This window comes from Miniopterus schreibersii (genome assembly GCF_964146895.1).
Source record: "Miniopterus schreibersii genome assembly, chromosome: 12".
NCBI lineage: Eukaryota > Metazoa > Chordata > Mammalia > Chiroptera > Miniopteridae > Miniopterus > Miniopterus schreibersii.
Window position 1 is genome coordinate 47,627,642 of NC_138112.1, and position 22,618 is coordinate 47,650,259.

The 22,618-nt window shown below is 40.6% G+C and overlaps 1 protein-coding gene across 10 annotated transcripts in view; it reads right to left on the reverse strand.

The window, feature by feature from the left end:
* Positions 1-9,239: 9,239 nt before the first annotated feature.
* The window catches only part of HPS5 (HPS5 biogenesis of lysosomal organelles complex 2 subunit 2), a 34,161-nt gene continuing 20,782 nt past the window's right edge, over positions 9,240-22,618 (reverse strand). For 6 of the 10 annotated variants that reach the window (XM_081155661.1, XM_081155670.1, XM_081155665.1 and 3 more), the window contains 10 exons: positions 21,672-21,821; positions 20,420-20,497; positions 19,552-20,129; positions 18,660-18,780; positions 18,299-18,454; positions 17,431-17,589; positions 15,828-15,941; positions 14,154-14,260; positions 11,585-11,855; positions 9,309-10,183 (listed from right to left, as the gene is read on the reverse strand). In XM_081155661.1, the coding sequence (XP_081011787.1) occupies positions 10,123-10,183; positions 11,585-11,855; positions 14,154-14,260; positions 15,828-15,941; positions 17,431-17,589; positions 18,299-18,454; positions 18,660-18,780; positions 19,552-20,129; positions 20,420-20,497; positions 21,672-21,821 (1,795 nt within the window). In that variant the 3' untranslated portion in view covers positions 9,309-10,122. Of the gene's footprint in view, positions 10,184-11,584; positions 11,856-14,153; positions 14,261-15,827; positions 15,942-17,430; positions 17,590-18,298; positions 18,455-18,659; positions 18,781-19,551; positions 20,130-20,419; positions 20,498-21,671; positions 21,822-22,618 lie in introns of all 10 variants that reach the window. The other 4 variants (XM_081155667.1, XM_081155668.1, XM_081155662.1 and 1 more) reach the window with 3 other exon arrangements.

The following is a 22,618-nucleotide window of genomic DNA, read 5'->3' on the forward strand; positions in this document are numbered from 1 at the left end:
GTCAGAAACTACCCAGGAAGTAGCTGAACTCCCTGGGAGTACCACTGGGTTCCTGCCAATGTACTTGGATGCAGCCCAAGTGGGGCAGGAGGTAGAATGCTGTTGAATTTCCTAGAAGCCAGCTGTGGAAGAGGCCGTGCTATGGACTGAATCATATCCCCCACCCTCAATTTATGTTAATGTCCTAACTTCCAATATGGCTGTATTTGCATGAAGGAAGTAATTAAAATTAAAGGAGGCCGTAAGAGTGGAGTCCTGGTTTGACAGGATTAGTATCCTTATAAGAGGAGATGAGAACAGATTGCCAAAGCACAACCGAGGTTCCTGCCAGCCAATCCATGGCCAATATGAGGGCCAGCAAGTTCAGGATCACAGTCTCCATGTCACAAACTTGAGGAAGGGTTTAGTAACTTCCATTCATTGGTATGAATTTAGTCCCCTGGGCTTTGACAGTCGTGTCTGTGCTCAGAGACTGTCCGCTGGTGTCCCTGGGAAGGTAAAGACTTGAGCACCTGTTGCACGATCAATGATTCTCTCAACTACCCTTCTACCTGGGAATTACTGCCCAGTTTCAGAAGAGTGAAATGGAGGCTTGCAGAAATGAATATACTTACTGAAGACCACACAGCCTTGGAGTTCTGGAACCTGGCTCAAATCCAGTTCTCTGACTCTAAAGCCTGAGCTCTCTACTGCAACAAGGACCCTCTGCTAACATGAGAATGCTCTGTAGTCCACCTTGCACCCCTCCCCTCCACTGAAAGGTAGAATAATTTTGAGGTTCTTGTTTGGTTTTGTGTCATATTTTGTTGTCGTTATTGTTGTTATTTGCAGACTATGTCTTCTGCCAGTCATTGGGTGGCTATCCAGGGAATGCAGGTGTAGTAGCACTGGTGAGCCTTCAGCAGTTGGCTAAGAGGAGAAACATGGCCCATCTGTTCTCTTAAATGATTGTTTCTGGGTTTGATAGTTGGTCGGGTTCGACTTGCATGTGATTCTAGGAAAGTCAGTCCTCTTTCTTTATGACACTTGCAGTACAGTGGAGAGCGTTTTGCCTCAGTCCTGGATCAGGGCAGAGTGAGGAGCCAGCAGAGCACAAACCACTTCTTGCCTTGTCTCAGAATTAGGGATCTGCTGCCCTCTACAGGACAAACATATAGGTGAAGGTCCTGCACAGGAAGCTCAGAGCAGCTTTGGAAATGTTTTCTTTTCTGATGTAGGCATCCTTTCCACCCCCATGTTTGTTTTCTTGGGAAGAAAGTACAGCCATATAAACATATAATCAATAGCATACACAAGAATTTAATAACTTCTTCACCTGTTGGAATGTAATGTTCTCTTTTAATCTTTCTGGGTGAACCAGAAGATGGAGAGTGGGGAATCCACACATTCAGGTGCTGAAATTGCTCCCCAAGGATTGGTACGACTGCTTAGGTGGGACAAAGGAAAGGATTTTTGGAATTTGGAATTAGAAGTAGTAGTTCCGGGCATGTGCTGGGACATGTCTAACAGCTGGCTTTCTGGAAGAATAAATATAAACCTGTCTTAGAGTGTGTCAATTTCCACGGTGTAAATACTCCCAACATAGGTCATTTGAAATGGCCAATAATTTAACAATTGGCTTGCAAATTCTCTGAAAATTTAGCAATTGACTCCCCTGAGGTGGTATGAACCAGCTGCAGCACACCACAGAGTAGTCCACTTCCAAAGGACAGAGCCTACCAGCTCTACAGTAGAATCTCAGTGAGAATTTCAAAGATTATACAGGAGGAGGAACTCTTCCTCCAGGGAGCACCTCCATGGCCCACGCCATTCCCTTCCTCCTCTCCTTCCCCCACAGGCACGCTGGTCCTAGGCTAACCCCCTGAAATGGTCTCCAAGGCCCCCTTTTCTCTGACTTCCCAGTAAGCCAAAGCAGCCCAGCCTAGGCTCTCCTGTTGCTTCTTTAACACCTTTCCTTGTTTCACTGTCCTAAGTGTGTTTTTGCCCTGGTCAAAAAAATCTTGCTTAAAAAAAATTATCCAGGAGGGGGGAAAAAGCAAGACAAAATTTCTTATCCTTCACAGAAGTGCTAGCTTATAAAAAAAATATATTCCAGTTTGAGAGAAAAATGAAAGTAGAGCTCTTACAGTGTTTGCAAACATAGCTATACAATAAATTCTAGACTCTGTACTTAAAGCAAATACATTAAATAGGTTACAGAAATTGGTCATCAGAGGAAAATACCTGGACAGGACAGAGCCCAGACAGGGGCAATAGGAGGACAGGAGTTGGGGTCACCTTCTTTTTATATTTACATCACTCTATAAATAGTACATTTCTTTCTCCTTCCTTCCTTCCTTCCTTCCTTCCTTCCTTCCTTCCTTCCTTCCTTCCTTCCTTCCTTCCTTCCTCCCTCCCTCCCTCCCTCCCTCTCTCCCTCCCTCCCTCCCTCCCTCAAGTTTATGGTCTAAATGAGGCTCAAAACGGTAGGTAGTGTCAGTTGCTGGACCCTCTTTGGGCAACAGGTGGCCTGGACCACTAAGTGGGTTTTTCCACTTGATAATCTAGGCCCTTTGGGTCTCTCACTGTTGGGTAAGTGGGGACGTGCCATTCTCCCCTGTACCCCAGGATGTAGTTGGAGGGTTGCCTAGAGATTAAGGATCCTTCAGTATTTTCTACACCAAGTCATGAGCTAGGTTCATCTGCAAGGGGCTCAGATGTAGGATCTGCAGACACGAGAGTGGGGGAGAGTAAAGAAGTGTTTGTGTTGGGAGAAAAGTCAGCCTGCAGCAATAGCTATTAAGTACTGTTTCTTAACTTTCGGAACCTTAACCTTGGATAACAGATGAAGTCTAGGTAATAAAGCCTCAAAAAAAGTAGGAGAATCCTCTCACTTTCATAGTAAAATTTGGGTACTATGATGGCATTATGGTACCATCTTCCTTCCCCCATCACCACCCAATGGTTCTTAGCCCAGGTTCCCAGCTATTTTATTTGGAAACCAACCCTGGGAGCAGGACTAGTAATACAGGGCAAGAGCAAGAACAATAGAAGATATATTATAGAGTTGGTCATGAGAAAAAGCCTTGGAGCTGGAGCTGGAACCTTCTGAAGAACAGAGTAGAGTGACTAAGCACTACCCCCAGGAGTCAAATAAAAGCACCTATCAACTGGCTTCCATCTCTATTGTCAAGGGTGGACCCTCAAATGCTCACATTTGCTTACATTTTATTGCTGTGCACATGTAAGTGCCCAGTGAGACTGACATGCCCAGTGGGGCATGACGTACGGGTCATGGAGCAGACCCAAAGCAAGGTGCTGCCAGGCTGCACCTGCATGAGAAGGATCACAGCCACAGGAAACTCCCCGCTGTAGTAGTGGCTGGAGAAAGCTGAGGGGCCAGAGGGTCTGTAGGGGTGCACAGCCTTGTCTGATACACCACACACTGTGCCTTTCTAAGCCTGCGCAATAGCACAAGCCTCTCCAAGGTGTGGACACAGTACATTCACTGAGGACTGACGGAACTGATGAAATCTGAGGCTAAGAATAAAAGAGGAAAATACACTGGTTAGCCAAGAAGGGAGATGGGCGGGTGCAACTGGGAAGGACAGAGAAATGTAAATACCATGGACTTGTGAAAGAACCAGCCATGAACCCTGTGACCCCCACACAGACAGAGCCACCCCAGACGAACATGATCTGGAGCCCTGTGCTCTGTAAGGCATAGGAAATGCTATGGGGCTATGACAGGCTTAGGGACATGGTGGCATTCCTGGCAGCAACGTTGTATCTGCTACACATCATAGTATTTTGCATAAAATAACTTGGTTTTGTTTTCTTACTTAAAAAAAAAAGTTTCTTAGAAGCCGGGGTAAAATTTGGGTACTATGATGGCATTATGGTTAAGGGATCCAAGGACAATACGAGCCACAATGTTGTCAATGAAGGTAAGTTCCGATAGCAATGACTGGCAACTTTTATTAGCTGGGGTTTGGCCCCAAACTTCAAAGTGGAACGCTGATAGCCCAGGCTACACTGCCTGGGCTGGGCTGGAACTTTGTCTTCTCCTCTAATAATAAACTCAATCTCCAATCCCCAGATCCTAAAGGCCATTCCCATCAGCACCCACTGGCCTGGGAGGTAGGAACCAGAGAACTGGAGGTGTCTGACCCAGGTGGAGCCATTATGCACATCCTGCAGAAAGCCATTTCTCCAAAATTAGTCCAGTCTAAATAAACTGAGAACTGAACAGCTGTGTAACTGCTCTATATCACTGCCTTTAGTTAATTAAGGCTAACCTGCTGGGAAAAGTACAGAGGCTTAGGAAATATAGAAATTTATGTTTCCAGTAAGTTTGTGGTGAGTAATCCCTCTGCCAGGGGTCTGGGCTCCACACTACCATTCAGATTCCTCCCAAGTTTCTGCTCCAGCAGACTTCACACTGAACCTTGCTGCTCAGAGGGCGATCAGGGCCCAGAAGCTTCAGCACCACCCGGGGTCCTGTCAGAAATGCAACATCTTGGGTTCCACCTCAGGTCTCCTGTGGCAGCCAGGACAAACAGTGTGTGGGCACTGATGCAAAGTAAAAACACCGAGACCTTCGTTCAGAAATCATTAAAATTCCACGATGGTGAAAGCAGGACATTAAGCCAAGCACAGGGCTCAGCTAAGCCGGGGCTCTGCGTGCTGCACAGGCCTCACACCGTGAAACAGGCAGTTCACTAGGAAAAGCTCCACTGCCAGGGGATAACACTGAGACTGGGTCACTAAAGCCAGGCTTTACCTATATAATCAGGTATAAATGTGCCTAGATCGCTAGAGGATTTTAGTAACTAAATACTCAGATTGAGTTGGAGTCATCCATCTGAAATGATGTATTTCCTGGGCAAGATGGAAACCACAATCTGGGAAAACCTGTATTTAGGGCAGAGCTGTGCCGGTTAGTATTTCTCTTAGCCCTCCGAAAGAACTTACCAAGTGGGAATTTTCCAGGCCTCACTTGTGTCTGTATTTGATCCACAGGCCAGGGTTGAGTGGCAACTCCAGGCTCGTCATCTAAGCACAACAGCTCTGTGTTATAAGTCTGTGTTGCTACTCAGGAAGTTTGCTGAGTCCAGATTTCTTCTAAATGCAGGGGTGGGAAAAGCTGGTTATGGCTCTGACCTCACTCTAATTACTATTCCTGACAGGAGTGGAGATTTCAGCCCCTTGTACTGCCACAAAATGGTTAAGATGAGAAATTTTATGTTATATGCAGAACCTAAAGGGACAGACCCTGGTGGAATTTCAGCTGGTGGGCACTGGAGCAAAGGGCATGTCAGGGTTGAGCAGGGGCACAACTAGAGGGCCACGTGCAGAGTGGGGCCAAGACACAGAGAACCCAAGATAAGAGGCAAACTTGGGCTCTGCAATTGAGAAACTGAGTCTGGAAACAGGTCATAGAGGGCCTTAAATGCCAAGCTCAAGGATTTGGGCTTCATCCTAAAAGCAGGGGGTAGCCAACAAAAGCTTCTGATTGGGAAGAGGCATGATCAAGGCTGTGCTCAAGAGGACAAGAACTCTGACACTGGATCTCCAGTTAACTTCCCATGACACCAAGACAAGCACTCTTTCTCGGGGGCCTCAGTTATCTATAAGTGAGGATAACTCTACATCTAAATCCAGGAACAATGTGGGAGTGGGAGGCAAGTTGAGGCGGATTAAATTGGTCACTAGACCTACAGGTTCCAGGTCTGGGCAGTATCCTTGGCATCCATATTTTTAACAAGCTCCTGTGGTGACTCTGATGTGTTAGCTGGTTTGTGGATCAGCTGACTGGATGACACCTAAGGTTGCTTACAGTTTCTTGTGCTGAGACTGAGAAGTAGTAGTGGGAAGGCAGTGTTTAGAAGTTAGGAAAGCTGCAGCTGTCTAGCAATAAGCAATGGGAATGTGGGTGTTGGCAACAGAGAATGGAAAAATGTGACCAATGGAAAACACCACCACATAGAATTGAGAATATTTACCTAGTAATTGGCAGTGTTAAAAACCAAAATTCACCTGAATATGTAGGCCAGGACACCTTTCCTAGGGGAAGAGATCAGGAAGGGTTTTTATCATGCAGATCGCCTCCTCTTTCTATGGAGTCCCAGGACAGAGAGTACCCGCAGTAACAGGTCACCTCCTTGGTGTTAACCAGAAAGTTCCCGACTAGTTGATCAAGATTGTATTTCTGGGAGAGGATGAAACTGCAACTGGATCAGGTATTAAACCTAGGTTTGGCATCATGTGTTTTTAGCATGAGTGAGGCCATTTTGAGCCTGTTGTTTTCTCTTTACAATTCCCCCCTTTTGATCAGACTCTCAGCTCAATTAAGAGATGTGATAAAAATAATTCAGGCATTAGTGTCACTCTCAGCTACCACTCTGCAGCTCTGCTGACCCTTGGTGTGGCATGATGTTTGCTCAATCTCTCTGACATGGGCTTGTGGTTTTCTCTTTAACAGTAGGGAGGGTTGAGAAGGGGGATGTGGCAGGAATGACTAAAAGGTTTTGAGCCTTGACCAGGACAGTGATAAATTTAATATGTGCAAGGAAGTTATCAACTTCAATTTTGATCTTCCCTCTTTCTCTGAATCATGTAAAACAATTTACATGGGTCTAGATCACTACTTGGTGAAATGATGATATTCTAAACCTTTCAAAGAACAGCTAGCATTTATCACCCATACAGCTTGTTACAGGCACTATGCACTACAGTTTAGTCTCATTTAATGGTCACTAGGAGGTAGCTCTGATTTTACTCTATGTGTCAGTTACTGTGCTATGCACTTCATATTCATTATCTCATTTATTCTTCAAAGTATCCTTAGTGGGTGCTAATATTACCCCCATTTTATAGATGAGAAAACTGAAACTTAAAGAATCAAAAATAACTTCCCAAAGGTTAGACAGGAAAAGCCAGAGCAGACATTCAAAGCCAGACATTCGGCCTCAGAACCCAAGCTCTGGCCCCGCAGCCCTGTTAAACAGCAGTCAAATGTATAAACAAAAGTAAAAGTTATGAATCACAGCCTGCCTAGCATTTTTAGGCAAGTCAGAGATACAAGTTGTATTTCAAAACAAAGCCTAGCCCAGCTGGCAAAGCTCAGCAGTTGAGCATCAACCTATGATCCAGAAGATCAAGCTCTGATTCCCAGTCAGCGCACATGCCCGGGTTGCGGGCTCAATCCCCAGTAGGGGGCGTGCAGGAGACAGCCGATCAATGACTCTCTCATCGTTGATGTTTCTCTCTCTACCTTTCTCTCTCTGAAATCAATAAGGACATATTAATATATATGAAGAAAACCAAGCCTCGTACCCAGGTAGACTGTTCAAATTTAAATATTCAACTGAAGGGAATTTTTTGTTTGGTTTTGTTTGCCTTGGAAAATTATTTCTGATGATGTATTCTTCTTTAATGCTAGAAATTTCCCTCTGTACCCTTCTGGTAAATGGGGATTGCTGTAATATGCTTTGGAAACATCTGTTGGGAAATGACTTGCACAATTATGCCAGGTCAGACTGTCTCCTGAGATTTCCTCTGGGCTATCTTTTGGACAGTCATGTTGTAATGACAAAAGCTGTCAGTGAAGAACAAGCTTTCACTCTTTACCTTGGTACAGACTCACATTCAAGATCACATTCAACATGATTCATACAACCCAATTCCAGCTGATGCTAGTGGGAAGGTATGATATGTGATTTATAAGGAGAAATACATATTTGGTCTTGGTTCCAGTTTCTGAAACTGAGCTCCTAAAACCCTCAAAATTTCCTAAGTGATGAGTGAGAGAGAGGTTGCTTTGGTTGTGTTAATGAGGTGACTCTGGACTGCACCTAATATTGGGGGCTGGTTGCCAGGGGAGGCAACCACCTGATTCGAGTGTTGTAAAAGCCTCCTTCCACCCCACCCCACTCAAATCAGGAGAGGGGCTGGAGACTGAATTCAACCACCAATAACCAACGATTATATCAATCACACCAATGTAATTAAGCCTTAAAAACCAGAAAGGACTGGGTTCCAAAGCTTCTGCTTTGGTGAACAAGTGGAGAATCAGGGAGAGTGGAGCTCAGAGAGGGCATGGAAGCTCCTCACCTTTCCTTCCAGCCTTGTCCTATTCATCTCCTCCATATGTCTGTTCCGCAGTTATACCCTTCCAGAATAAACTGGTAATCTAGTCACTAAAACGTTTCTCTGAGCTCTGTGAGCCACTATAGGAAATTAAACTCAAGGAAGGAATCATGGAAACCTCTGATTTGTAGCCAGTCAGTCAGAAGCATCGTTAACAACCTGGACTTGTGATTGGTGTCTGAAGTGGAGGGCAGTCTTGTGGACTGAGCCCTGACAAAAGAAAAATTCTGAGATATCTAAATTCAATTACAGCTGGCGGGAGAGTGGGAGAAAGAGACAATTGGAGTTATTCAGTTAACAGCTGTAATTGGAGACTAACCAAAGACTACTCACATTCCTGAATGGAATGTATACTGAATCTTTGAATCAACTTACCAGCAGCCATCTAAAAAAATATTGGATTACCCGACATCACCGCATCCTGCTTATGCATGAACTTTTTGGAATGCTGTCCACAACCAATCCAGAAGCAGTAAACAATTCTTCCCTAAAGATACGCACCTATCCTAGAACTGCCCTCACTTCACCTTTTCCCACTCCCATTTTCTAGCCAGTGTAAATTCTTTCAAAACAACCTGCACCTTCCTTCCCCAAACTATTGTATAAAAAAGCTCCAAGACTGTGGAAAAATGTTCATCTTCTCTGTCCTGCCCTGCTGCTGGTGTTTTAGACTACATGTTCCAACTTGGTCCTTTTGCTAGTGACTAGCACATGGTTCAAAAAAACCTTCCTTTCAGAAAACCTTTTGGCTGCGAAGATTTTTGTTTCACATCCCTTAATCAGCAGAATCTGATGCTATCTCCGAGTAGATAGTGTGAGAATTGATTTGTATTGTAGGACGCCCAAGCTGGTAGAGAACTACTTATGGGGAAATACCACACACAGACACACACTCCCCCACTACCACTACCGCATCACACCCTTACTGCCACCACACATTGTTAGGTTTCTCAAAATTCTAAGCAGCTTTGTGAACCTCCTTTCTCTGACAATCTCTTTAACCTATCAGGTTACATCATACCCAAATGTCATATGAAAGTATGACAGCAATTTTGTCTATAGATCCCTGGCTGTGTTATAAACGGAAAAAAAAGTGAATCATTCAAGTACCCAACACTTTGTTTACTCCACAGTGAGTCTACCCCACACCTTCCTGCAAATTGCTCACGATAAACTTCATGTCTATATTCTATTCAAATGAAAACTTTAATCAGATTTCACATTATTAACATAACATGCTATGTAATAAGTGTACAGGAGCTTGGCAAATGGCAATCTAGTATTTGGCTTAAATAATACAAGCACTTGTTTCAGTCTTTATTAGTACTTAGCCTTCCTTTATTTTGACTTTTAAAACATAATTTCTAAAAGTGCATGATTTCTTCGAACTACTCTCTGTTTAGAAAAGATTAGAGATAAAACATTTCCAGTAATGAATTAGTATATAGGTTCAGATTAGAAAATGTCAAATACTGGGGGGAAAAGTATTTTAAATTAGTTCAAATTAAATATGGGGGATTTCATAATATCTAATTTGACTCTTCAGTGTTTCGCTTCTTTTATGTGTTAATTCCATTATACCAGGTCATATTTCAGTAATTTCTCAACTGTCCTAGACAAGATATAAAAAGAATTCAACTCCTGTCAATTATATTATCTGTCTTCATGTGACCACAATGAGAAACTTCTGCTCCCCCAATCCACAAGCAAGGAACAAATAACACTGTTGTTCAGAATAAAGACTGCATAGCTGTAAACACTCACATTCTGATTCCAGAACACTTCATATCAGCAAACAAGGACTGAGTCCTTTCAAAATTCAACTTTGGTTGAGAAACACTGAGGCCACAGATAAGCCATAAATGCAGAGGTTACAGACACTGGCCAAAGTACTCCCAATAAGATGGCAGAGCTTTCAGGTGGTGCCTTTCCTTCATCAACAAATGCATTCAGAAGACTCAGGAGCATGACATCCGACTGAACCTTCTTCCACTAGGCCTGCTGAGACCAGAGAAACCGATCACATTTTTCAAGCATGCTTTGTATCAAGGCTCTGAAATCCCAAAGAAAAGAAACAAGTTTAGTTCTCATTGTTCATTCTTTACAAAAAAACTTTAAAAACCACAAGTAATTAGAGGATTCAAAAAGCTGACTCTATGCATCAAAAAACACAATCTACAGAGTGAAAAGGCATCTTATGAAAAAGCATCCTGTCCTATAGGAGAAAATATTTGAAAATCATGTATCTGATAAAGGATTAATACAGAAAATATACAAAGACTCATACAACAAAAAACAGATAGTGCGATTGAAAATGGGCAAAAATACCTGAATAGGAATTTCTCCAAGATGATATACAAATGGCTAACAAGCATATGAAAAAGATGCTCAACATCACTAATCATTAGAGGAATGCAAATAAGATACCACCTAACACCCATCAGGATAGCTATTATAAAAAAATTAAAATAAAATCAGAAAATAACTAGTGTTGACAAGAATGTAGAGAAATTGGAACCCTTGTGCACTGCTGATGGAAATGTAACATGGTGTAGCCTCTATGGAAAACAGTATAGCAGGTCCTCAAAAAGTTAAAAATAAAATTACCTTATGACCCAGCAATTCCACTTCTGGGTATCTATCCAAAAGAACTGAAAGCAGAGTCTCAGAGATATTTGTACAACCACATTCATAGCAGCATTAATCACAACAGACAAGAGGTAGAAGCAACCCAAGTTTCCATTGACAAATGAATGGATACACAAAATGTGGTATACACGTATTATGGAATATTATTCAGCCTGAGAAAAGGAAGGGAACTCTGACACTTGCTGCAACGTAGGTGAACCTTAAAGACATTACGCTAAGTGAAATAAACCAGTCACAAAAAGATAAATACTGCATGATTCCATTTCAATGAGGTACTTAGAACAATCAAGATCAGAGACAGAAAGTAGGAATGGAGGTTGCCAGGGGCTGAGTGGAGGGGGAAATGAGGAGTTGTTCAACGGGTAGAGTTTTGCAAGATGAAAAAGCTCTGGAATTGAGCTGCACAATGATATGGATATACATAACACTACTGAACCAAACACTTAAAAATGGTTAGGATGGTTAATTTTATGTTATCTGTACCACAACTAAAAAAGCAAACAAAAACAAAAACAAAAAACCTGAGACAATTAGGTATTTGGTACCAATAAGGTTCTTAAAGAACTGATTACACATCAGATTTGGGTATTCACTCACCTTATTCCAGTGTCTTGGTCATGACTGTGAACAAAACATTACTTTAGTCTCTTTCCTTAATCGCCTTAATCAAAAGGTGAGTCTCAGTCCCCTAATCTGTTGAGGGGTTGTGAATGGGTGATCTCTCTCATCCCATGCACCTCTGAAAATCTTGGGGTTTCACATTCCCCAGGCACCTATGCAAAGGGACATGACAGACAAGTATTACCTCTGTCTTTTCTCAGCAATCCTTAGGATATCACAGGTTCTGGTAAACCTCTCTGACAGCTCAAGTGTCAAACCACATTCCTGCAGAAGTGACCAGGCCTGATCTGGACCCATGGCCTTAGCTAACAGCAGTGCCACATTCTCCATGTTGATAGGGGAAGGCTCATCACTAAAGCTCCCATTTGGTGACTTCTGGGAGGCTGGTTTTGTGCTTTTGTTCTGTACAAGATGTAGGAGAAGCTTCCATTCCTCCATGGTCTCTGGGATCCAACCTACACAAACACACAAAAACATAGAAATGTTGGCTCTGACTGCTCTTGGCACTCTGCCTGCATACAGGAGACAGTCAAAACAGTTTGTGAAAACTGTTAATAGCAAAACATACAAATATTAGAGCACATAATCTCATCATCCTAACACAAAGTTGTTTTCTGAACATCTGTTGAATAGTTCATGATAAGGAGAAGCCACAAAATTAACTTCTATATTCTTTCACTGACTCAGTAATTACCCAGGGCATATTCTATGCTGGGCACTGGATATACAATAAGGAACTCTTGTGGGACTTATAGTAAAAGAGACAGAACTTAGAAAAACACATAAATGTACTACACTTATAAGTGCTATAAAAGAAAAGATCAAGAAACCAACCATTAGAGAACAAAAGGATTTCTGGAGAATCTGAGAAGGGCTCTATGGGGAAGTGATGTTTAAGCAGAGAGCTGAAAGACGCAACAAACAGACAGCATGTGCATGTGGCCCACGTACGTGCAGAATTGAGGTGGGGAGCATCAGGAATGGAGGGTGAAGGAGCCTTTATTTCTGACAAAGGAAATATGAAGGACATCTTGACATAGGAAAGAACTTGAATCTAAGGAACTCCAAAAAAGGCCTATAGCACACAAAGGCAGTAGTGAGTAGTGAGAACAAGATAGCGCCAGGCCTTAAGAATGTAGATTTTATTCTGAGTTCAATGTAAGAGGTTTTAAGCAGGGTGCCACATAATCCAGTTTTGGTTTAAAAGAACCACCCTGACTGCTTAAGTAAAATGGATTAAAAATGAACAAGAATGGAAGCCAGATGACCAATTATGAGGTTACTGCAGTAGTCTCAGCAAGTAGCTAGGACCAGAGTGATGGCAGTGGAGCAAAAGAAAGTAGGTAGGTAGAAGATATATATTTAGCAGTAAAATCAACACAAACTGGAGTGATTAGTATGAGATAGAAGGAGAGAAAAGTATTAAGAAAAGACCCATTTAATACACCAAGGACAAAAATAGCTATTATTATTATTATTACATTAACAAAATATCAAAAGTACTTTTATCTGGGCAGGGAGACTATTTTCTTTATGCTTCCTAAATTCTGTACTATTTTCTATAATAAACACCATGTAACTTTAAAAATATAAACCATTTATATTTTAACTCTTCTGGATATTATTCAGAAATGTATGCATGTCTATAGTTCTAGTCCTACAGAACCACCTGGCCCTCTTTTCTCACTTCTGAAACAGTACTTTTTGCTATAGCTGTGACATCTGAAGTTAACCCTTGCCAGTCAACTGGCTTCTTTGTTCTGTTTTCATGTTCCCTTTCCCACACAGGAGGGCTGGAAAAGACTGCAGATCACACTGGATGAAGAACCCTGATGTCTTGCTGTTGGTATCTCTGCAATGAGATGAATAAAGCAGCACCATAAAAGAAACCAAAACTCTCTAAGTGCAGCATGGACCCTCAGACTTCAGATATCAGTGTGCCAAAGTCCTGGCCTTCTGACTGCCATTTTATCTGTTTTGAATTGATAAAAATTAAACTGTTTTTAAAAGGATCTAAATACTTGTGAAAGCTTAGGGAAATCTGACTTCTACTCCATTTTAAGTTCATCTTAATGATCTCTAACTTTTGGCTATGTAAAAATTCAACACGATGCAGAGAAAAGAACCTGAGCACCAGCTTTAGATAGTCAAACAGGGGTCTGAACACCAGTTCCACCAGTTGTATGACTTTGGGAAACTTAATTGTCCTTTCTCTTGACCTTAGTTATAACTCCTGTAGAACAAAAATAATAGTAAGTACCAAGAATTTGTTACCTCATTTAAACAGTAATAGGAAAAGCACTTAACACACAGCAGGCACTCATTAAATAGTAAAGTTGCCTGCAGTTTATCCCTAATTATGATTTCTAATTACCAAATGGTACAGGTAAAAAAAATTTTTTTAATTCTGCAAATTTGACAGGTAGCTAGAATTATATACATGATCACTGAAATGTTCACCAAATTTCTTTACTGAAGGTCTGAAGTGAATTCTAAAATACTACAACCAAGAATAACCAATTGGACCTGGCCGGGCATGGCTCAGCGGTTGAGCCACGGATCCAGGTCGACCTAGGATCCAGGCGTTCGGGGTTCGATTTCTGGTCAGGGCACATGCCCAGGTTGCGGGCTGCAGCCGATCAATGACTCTCTCATCATTGATGTTTCTATCTCTCTCTCTCCCTCTCACTGAAATCAATAAAGACATATTTAAAGAATAAATAAATAAACAACAACCATTGGGATTTACATACCACTATCCCCATCCATCAGGCTCATATCATTCAAATACACGATGTTGGTGAAGGCCTCTCTTCTTCTCTCCAGCTCCAAACAGAGAGTAAGATATCCAGGCCAGAAACTTTAAAGAGACCAAAGTTGAAGAAAGTAATAAAAGGCAGTGAATTTATCTGGAGCTGTGCTGTCCATTACAGTAGATACTAGATACATGTGGCTATTTAAAGTAAATAAAATTTAAAAGTCAGTTCTTTCAGATGACCAATCCATATTTCAAGTATTCAATGGCCACATGTGGCTAATGTCTATCACACTGGACAGTACAAAATATTTCCACTAGCCCTGATCTGGAGTGTTTAAGAAGAAAGAATAAAAGCTAGTGATAAATACTGACATTTGAGGCCAAACACCAGTTATGATATATCTAAGCTTCTATACTTTATAAATGTTAAGATTCAATACAAATTAGGATATTTCTTCCCCAAATATGAAAGATTTCCTTGACTCTTCTCCCTCCTTCATTGGCTATATCCAGTATTATAAATCCCACTGCATTTTCCTTCTAAATGTCCCTTGGATGTGGTCCGTTTGCTGCCCTACTAATCACCAATTCAGTCAAAAATGAATTACTGCAACAGCTTCCAAGTTGGTCTTCCTGTCTCCAGCTTTTCTCACATAGGACACCAAAAATGATCTCCAGAAAGCTCCATTTTTACCATGTCATTTTCATACCCAAAAGTCTAAAGGGTTTCTATTGATGAAATTCTTCTGCCCCACCACCTGGTTAGTCTCATCCCTCGTTATCAATGAATAAACGTGTATCAAGTACATGCATTATGAGGGAAAAGGAAGAAACAGGTACCTATCTCCAAAAGATCATAATCTAAGTGCAGCCATACAGTAACATGGCCAGGCAATCAATAAATGACTAATAGGTGGTATGGATAAAAACAATGTCTGTTTTTCATGCCCTTATTCTTATTGTTTCTTAAACCTCACCAGCCCTCCTCCTGGCTCCTTTTAAATACAGATCCTATCCAGCCTATAGGGCTTACCTCCAAAGCCTCACCTCCTCCCTGAGGCCTTCACTAGCAGTTCTACTGAGACCATTCTGATCCCTCCCTATCTGGACAACCCTTTAGCAATTATAATCAAATCACAGTCTAGTGCTAAATTAAATACCACCTGCATGCCTGGGGTTACCAACTAAGCAGAAGGGGGGAGAGAAAGGAATTAGCCAGGTCCAGTCGCTTCCACCACACAAAGAAAAAATATGCACAAAAATTAAAAGGAAAAATTTGTGTACAGTGGTACCTCGGTTTTCAAACATCTCCGTTGACGAACGTTTCAATTTATGAACGCCATAAACTCGGAAGTAAATGCTTTGGTTTTCGAACATGCCTCAGAAGTCGAACATGCCACACGGCTTCCACTGAGTGCAAGATCCTGAAGCCTAGCTGTGGGCTGTGGATCCCTCAGTTTTCGAACATTTCAGAACTCAGTCTTCCAGAACAGATTACATTTGAAAATCGAGGTACCACTGTACTTTACTATCACTTGAAACAAAGATACTTTCCCATAGCAAAGAGAATTCACAAATGATAAAGTGTATCAATTCAGGCCCTTAACTACAAAGTTATTAACTGAAATGATTCTAATCCTAACTTCAGTTTCTAAGAAAATTCTCTTACCCATGAGATCTGCAGATGTCAGTCATTTTCTCTTTGGTTGTAAAATCTGCGGGTAGTTTAATTAAATGAAGGATCAGCTGACTGTAACCCCAGGAAAACAAGTGTGAATGAGGTCTGTGAAATGAAAAACTCCATAAATTAGATAGAAAATAAATTCTAAAAAATGCTTATTAGTCATCTAATAGGCAAGGGCAGAGTTTAATTAGATTTGTTCCATTATTATTATATTTTTTAAACATTTCTACTTGGCTTTTGAAAAATTAAAAACATTTTTTTTTTCCTATAACAAATACCTACTTATTTTTTTTTAATTATACATTTTTAGATAATCAAAAACAAATGAAAGAAGCCTAGTAATTCCATCACTCACAGATAGCCACTGTATAACCTTCCAGACATTTTTTCTAGGCATATATAGGATAAGCATTTGGGGGGTTTTAAAGCTTCTCCTGGGGGAAAACCCAAGAATCATTTCTGATACATTAAAAGTATCAGTGTGTATTGTTTATGTATTCTAACTTTTTAAAATCCAAAATCAGGTTATGTCTAGAAATTTCTAGAAAGAAAACACACACAGATAAACACATATGCACAATTTTTTCCCTTCTGTTACAGGATAGCAAAAAGGAAAATTCCAGGGCAGGAGGAATAGGGAAACTGAGTTAAGAAAATTAAACAAGGCCAAGCAGTTTGGACAGCTTGCAGCTAGCTTGTAAATAACAAGCCCTTATCTTCCCCAGCTAGGGATCCTTGAGAGCAAATGGTTAATGTCTCTCCAAAGACAGCAGACAGGAGGGAGGAAGAGGAAGGAAGAGTACAGTCTTATCCCACCCACTAAACAGAAAAGCCAGCAGTCTTGGGGCTTGGCAAGATAAAATTGACAGGTGCTTCTCACAAATTCTAGGAAAGCCACAACAAAGTAAAAGGGAGACCTTGAAAATTAACCTGTACCAAGATATTCAGCAGAGGAATTTTAAAATCTATAGACAAAAATGTATATAAGGCAAACCTCCCCCCACCCCACTCGCTTAGCCAAGAGAGCCCACCTGTGCATTATCCAGGATGACAGATTTGCTTGCCTTGCTCCTTAAATAAATTTGCATACTTTACTTTCTTAATAAATTGCTTTCTTAATAAATTCACTTTAACACAAAGCAATTATATGGAGTCACTAGTTAGAATTCATTCTTATGAGCATAACAAGAATCAAGGTGGGGACAGCCCTCTCCTTTCAACTCAGGGGGCTGTCCCATAACACCTCTCTGGTGTATGTGAGAGGTGCATTAACACTTCTAACACAGGTTTAGTTATCAAGGGCTCTTAAGGTGGATCCATGAAAGAGCTTAAGGGGGCAGTTTAATTTTCTGGTATCATGTGAAAAATTTTGCATGGATATGCATTTTTCTGAGAGAAATCATCAGGTTCTTATACGATCTATAACACAAAAAATGTTCTGAACAACTAGGAAATGCAATCTCTTTACTACCATGACTTGGCTCAGTCTCTTCCAGAGCTGTTCCTGAAGTAAGCCCAGAATGCTGTATGTGAATAAACTAGTTCCATTCCAAAGGAACATCAGAGCTTAGAAAAAGGACTTCTATACCTGGGGTTTCCTTCATCATCCATAGTGCTTGTGCTTGGGGGAGCATCATGGGACACTGCCAAAAGCAGCCAATCCAATCTTAAAGACTCTGGTTGTAGAAGGGACTCAAGGAAGGATGGCCTAAGAGAAAGTAGGGGAGAAAAATCACCAATCTTCATGCTGAGAAAGGAAACAAAATGTGGGGATGTGAAAATGTTACTGAGGGATCAATATAGTGAATGAAATAACTTGAAAATCCTTCTGCTACAAAATGTCTAGAAAAACTAGTGAAAATCTAATAGCCTTTTAAATGAACAGTTGAGCCCCAAGATAATAAGGAAAATACCAAAGGGCCAAAAATAAAAAGAAAGAAAAGCCAGTATGGCAAATGTGAATCAGTCAGTGGAAGGAAGGAGGAGAAGGGATTGAAAGGGGAGAAGAATAGCCAGTCTCAATAACCAGGGGCTATGTGGAAATAGGAAATGAGGCCTCAATCTAAAGAGAGTCAAAGAACTGGAACTGAGACCCACCCACAAAAAGCTGGGCTGTCATCAATAAAAATGATGGCAATAAATCCATTCACTGGCTGAGAGAACAAGGAGGCTTATCTGTCTTAGCCTGGGCCCTGAAGGGGGGTTTAATTTTACACTGATGATCCAAGAATCCCTGAGAGGGAGAAAAAGAGGAAGGGAAGAGAAGTGTAATATGTGTATATTTATGGTGTGTACTGTGAACCCTGAAAGAATGTACACAACTGCCCAGATCCTCCTCTTCCATAGTAGATGCCTCAATTTCTGTGGCAGTTGATAGTAAAAATGCTACAACTGCTTACACAAGAGAAACAATGCCCTATCAGAAGGGAGAGTGCAAATAATTCTCGCCTTCTCACCGTTGATCTTCAGGCCTTGATTTCACCAGACTGTCTAAATAGACCAAAAACTGAGCAGGATGGTTATGACAAAGTTGCATGACATCCGAAGGCAAAATAGCTGGGTAAAACTTGATTAAGGATCGAAGGGCAGAGTCCCCAAACTTATCATACAATCTGCATTTAAAAACAAAACATATTAGTCTCCAACTTCAGTGAGATGATATAACTTGGTTACATTATCTAAGTACCTGTTAGAAATAAAAATAAATATCCTAATATGAAGCTGACCAATGTACAACTGAGTAAAACTTTAGAGACTAAGACCAAAAAACACTGCATGTGCTTTTAGTTCATATAAACAACATGTACAACAACTTACTGGGCAGCATAGGCAATCAACAAAGGACTGCCAAAAGGGACCGAGTCGTCCAGTAACTTTAATCTTGTTGGTAGATCTCCTTTTTCCATCTCCATAAATGTAGGACTGGAACTTGCCATTTCTAAAGGATAAAATACAACCGTTTCCCTTCATCTCAAAGCTGTAAATATTCAATTCATGAACACATTTGTTCAACAACCATTACTCATCCACCTACCATGTGCAAGGCCCAGTGCTTTGCAGGAGACAAACATTGCAGGAGAGAAAAACAAGAACAAGATACAACCTCCGCTTTTAAGAACTTTAAAATCATATTGGGAAGCAGAGCATACTGAACGTTTTAAACAAGACAAAATAGCAGATCACCAATATATAAGTCTCTATTACCCTTGAAAAAGGGATATATATATGTCTACCATCAATGCCAAATTCCTCAGTTTTTCTAGAACCAGTGTCCCTATGCCATCTTTTGGAATAAAGTAAGTTATTTAAATTTAATTAATTTAAAAAAATTTTTTTACCTATTTTTAAAAAAACATCAGTTATGGCAAATCTTTCTCTGAAGGAAGACCTTTTGGGAATAGCCAGGTCATTTAAAGCGAAGTGTGGCAAATAAAGTGAATGATGATATAGTTAAAACTAAATGTAGCTAAAAAGCTGTTTTCTGTAATTACAGCTTCATTGTAAGGGTGGAGCCTTTTCAACAAACCATTTCTAAAACCTAACCTTCAATTTCTGATATATCTGTTTTTAAAAAAAATCATTTCTTCCCAGTTTTATTATTTCCTATTTGATTGTATCAGGCAGTAATTACTTAAGGGAATTCAGGGAGAAGGCCATCATTTAAAACTTGAGAAGTGAGGGAAATTTCTATCTTTGATAAGGTTATTACCTTTTAATCCTTCAATAAAAGTATCCCAAACACAAGGACTGTTAGTGTAACTAAGCTTGATACTCTCCTTTGCTCTCTTCAAGTCCAGGAGAAAAAAGTACTTCTTTAGGAACTGACAAGCCAGAATTTCAGGAGAGCACTGTTGCAAAGTGTGGTCCACACATCCACTTGTGCTTCTGATCTCAGAATTCAGGACATTCAATTCCAAACACAATGTTGTCAATTCAGCCAGGCTCTTTCGGAGACCGTTTTCTATGTCGCATGGAGAACATACTTGAAAGAGGTCATCCAAGGGTTCCCTCAGATTATTTACAGATTCACATGCTGTCTGATCATCAGTTTCTTCACTGCCTAAAGAGTCCCTTTTTTCTTTTTCATTATCGTCATCTAACATTCCATTTTTTGACTCATCAAACAATAGCACATCCTCGTTCGATGTCACAGATGAGTTGCCAGTGTCTGAAATGCCTGAAAAGTCTTTCACGGCAAATGTTTTTTCTAACTGCGAAAGCCACTCCTGTAAAAGCATTCTCAGAGACTTGGGCTCAAATAAAACCAGTGGGTCCTGTAGTTTGGTCCTATACAAGACAGACAAGTATAAAATTTGTTTCATGTGTGTGTTTTTTAAACAAATTATTTCGTGCTAAAGAAATCTAATGAATACATAATACTCATCTGGAATGTTACTTTTCTACTCTTAAACAATTATCTCGGCAACATGACAATTCAGACATTAACTGTATAGTAATTCTTGAATCTGAATTCCAAATGAGATTACCTCTGCCCCACACTGTCTCAGAACCACTAGCAATGATCTCAAAAAGTCACTCCTATTCACTGTAAAGCTTCCTCATTCATAAACACTCACATTGCTTCTGCTGTTGCTATTCTCAGCTCTTGGAACTTATCTTCTTCTGGAGGTTGACTCGTTTCTTCTTTTATTCCCCTAGGAAAGTGTGAAAGGAGTTAGATGGGATTACAGCTTCCTTAGACAAATATTTCTAAGTGCTTACAAAGCTGCAGGTATTGTACTTAATGTTACACTAGCTAAACAGATGAGTATACAAAATGGTCACTGGCCTCAATATGAGTAAGCTCAAGTCAGGAAGAAAGTCATGCAAACAACTAACTATAATATAAAGGAGAATAAAATGAATACTAAAGAGCAGCACAAACGCAGTAGTATGAAAGCACAAAAAATAGGAACAATTGTTCTGACTAGGCAATCAATGGAAGCTCTTGTGAGGAAGTGGCATTTGTGTTAGAAAAAATGGGGGAGAAGTACTGCAAGTAGAAGAAACAACACGAAAAAAGATAGTAAGGTGCACACACCCAGATCCCCGACAGGACTGGAATTTAGAGTGCTTGGAAGGACACGGTAAAAAATGAGGCTTGAAAGTGAGCTAAGGTCAGAACGAGGGCTGCCTTAAATGCCACAGCAATATCTGTACATTTTTCCTATAAATATATGAATTCACGAAGTTATTCTGAGGATAATATACCTTCTATTTCATCTGACTGTCCAGGCACACTGGACGTATGGGTCTCTCAATTCCTGAATGAGTGCTGAGCTTGCTTGCCTTTAATGCTCAGATCCCCTGAACTATGAGATAAAGCAGAGACCAGATAGACAAGGCACTTCATACTGTGGCAGAACAAGGACTATGCCACCAGCAGCATACCTAAGAAGGTACAAGGCAAGACATCAATACCAATGCTCTCATCTTACAGGCCAGAGGACATTAGTGACCTACCCAAAATCATACATTAGTCAGAAGCAGAGCCAGGACAAGGCCTAGATCCTTGGTCATCTTACTCTTAACTTAACACTCCTTCTCTAACACCTAAAAAGTTTGAAGAGATCTGGAAGGGAGGAGGCTGTGCAGGAGACGAATGGAAGAGATGCTAAATTAAAACTCTGTCTTAACAGATTTGCTATGGGTAAATGTAATTTTCCAACACTTAATTTGTGGTATTCACAATTTTTATGAGCTACACCAACAATCAACAATGAGCAGGGTCATACATTTGCCTTCTCCAATAGGGCATAGCCTATGGCTTTCTTCAAAGTGACAGATGACTCCTCCAGAATTCACACAGATTTATATGCAAGAACTTACTCAGTGTCTTCCTCCTTTGGGCAGGTGACTGGACTCACATCTTCTTCACATAACTGTTCATCACTCCTGGGCTCTGGTCTCACTTTCAGATCAGGGCTTGTATGAAGGGTGCCAATCTTCTCAGTAGTTTTACGCACAAAGCTAGAAACACTGGAAGTCAAATACCAAAAAACTAATATGAAAAAAAACCTCATATTGACAAAAATGAAAAATTCAATACTTAGTTCTGTATTTTCCAATTAGTTTCAGAAAGGCAACCTGGACTTAATAAAGACTGCTTACAGCAACTTCCCTAACTGACTACATATTTTGCATAAGGTTCACGTAAAATGTACAATATTATAAGGATTCACTTCATTTACTAAACTGCCTTAAGTGCTACAGAAAAGGTCTCTAACTCCAGTTGTATCTGTGATGTTTCTGTCAACTTAAGCAAAGGAGGCCACGTGACCACCTGCCCCAATCTGGCCAGAGAATTAACAGAATATCTTCATGAAACTCAGCTGCCAACTAGTCACAACATATTCTTCTTAATAAGCAAAACTTGTATCCAGTAAGACAGATAGGCAGTTAAGTAACAGTACAGTCTTCTCTCTCAAACTTACATGCCAATCTTAGTTCCATGGAGTAGCTAGAAAGACTTCTGAAATGTCTAATTCTGAGCCCAAACTGAGAAATGATCAAAAAATGACTAATGACAGCCCTGCCCAGGTAGCTCAGCTGGTTAGAGCACTGTCCCAATACCCCAAGGTTGCAGGTTTGAACCCCGGTCATGGCACATATAAGAGACAACCAATGAATGCATAAATAAGTGGAACAACAAATCAATGTTTCTCTCTCTGTAAAAATCAATAAATAAAATTTTTTAAAAATGAAATGACTAATGACATATGGAAATTATTCCAATGAGGGATGAGAAATATATCAGCTTTTTAAACTTTTGCTGT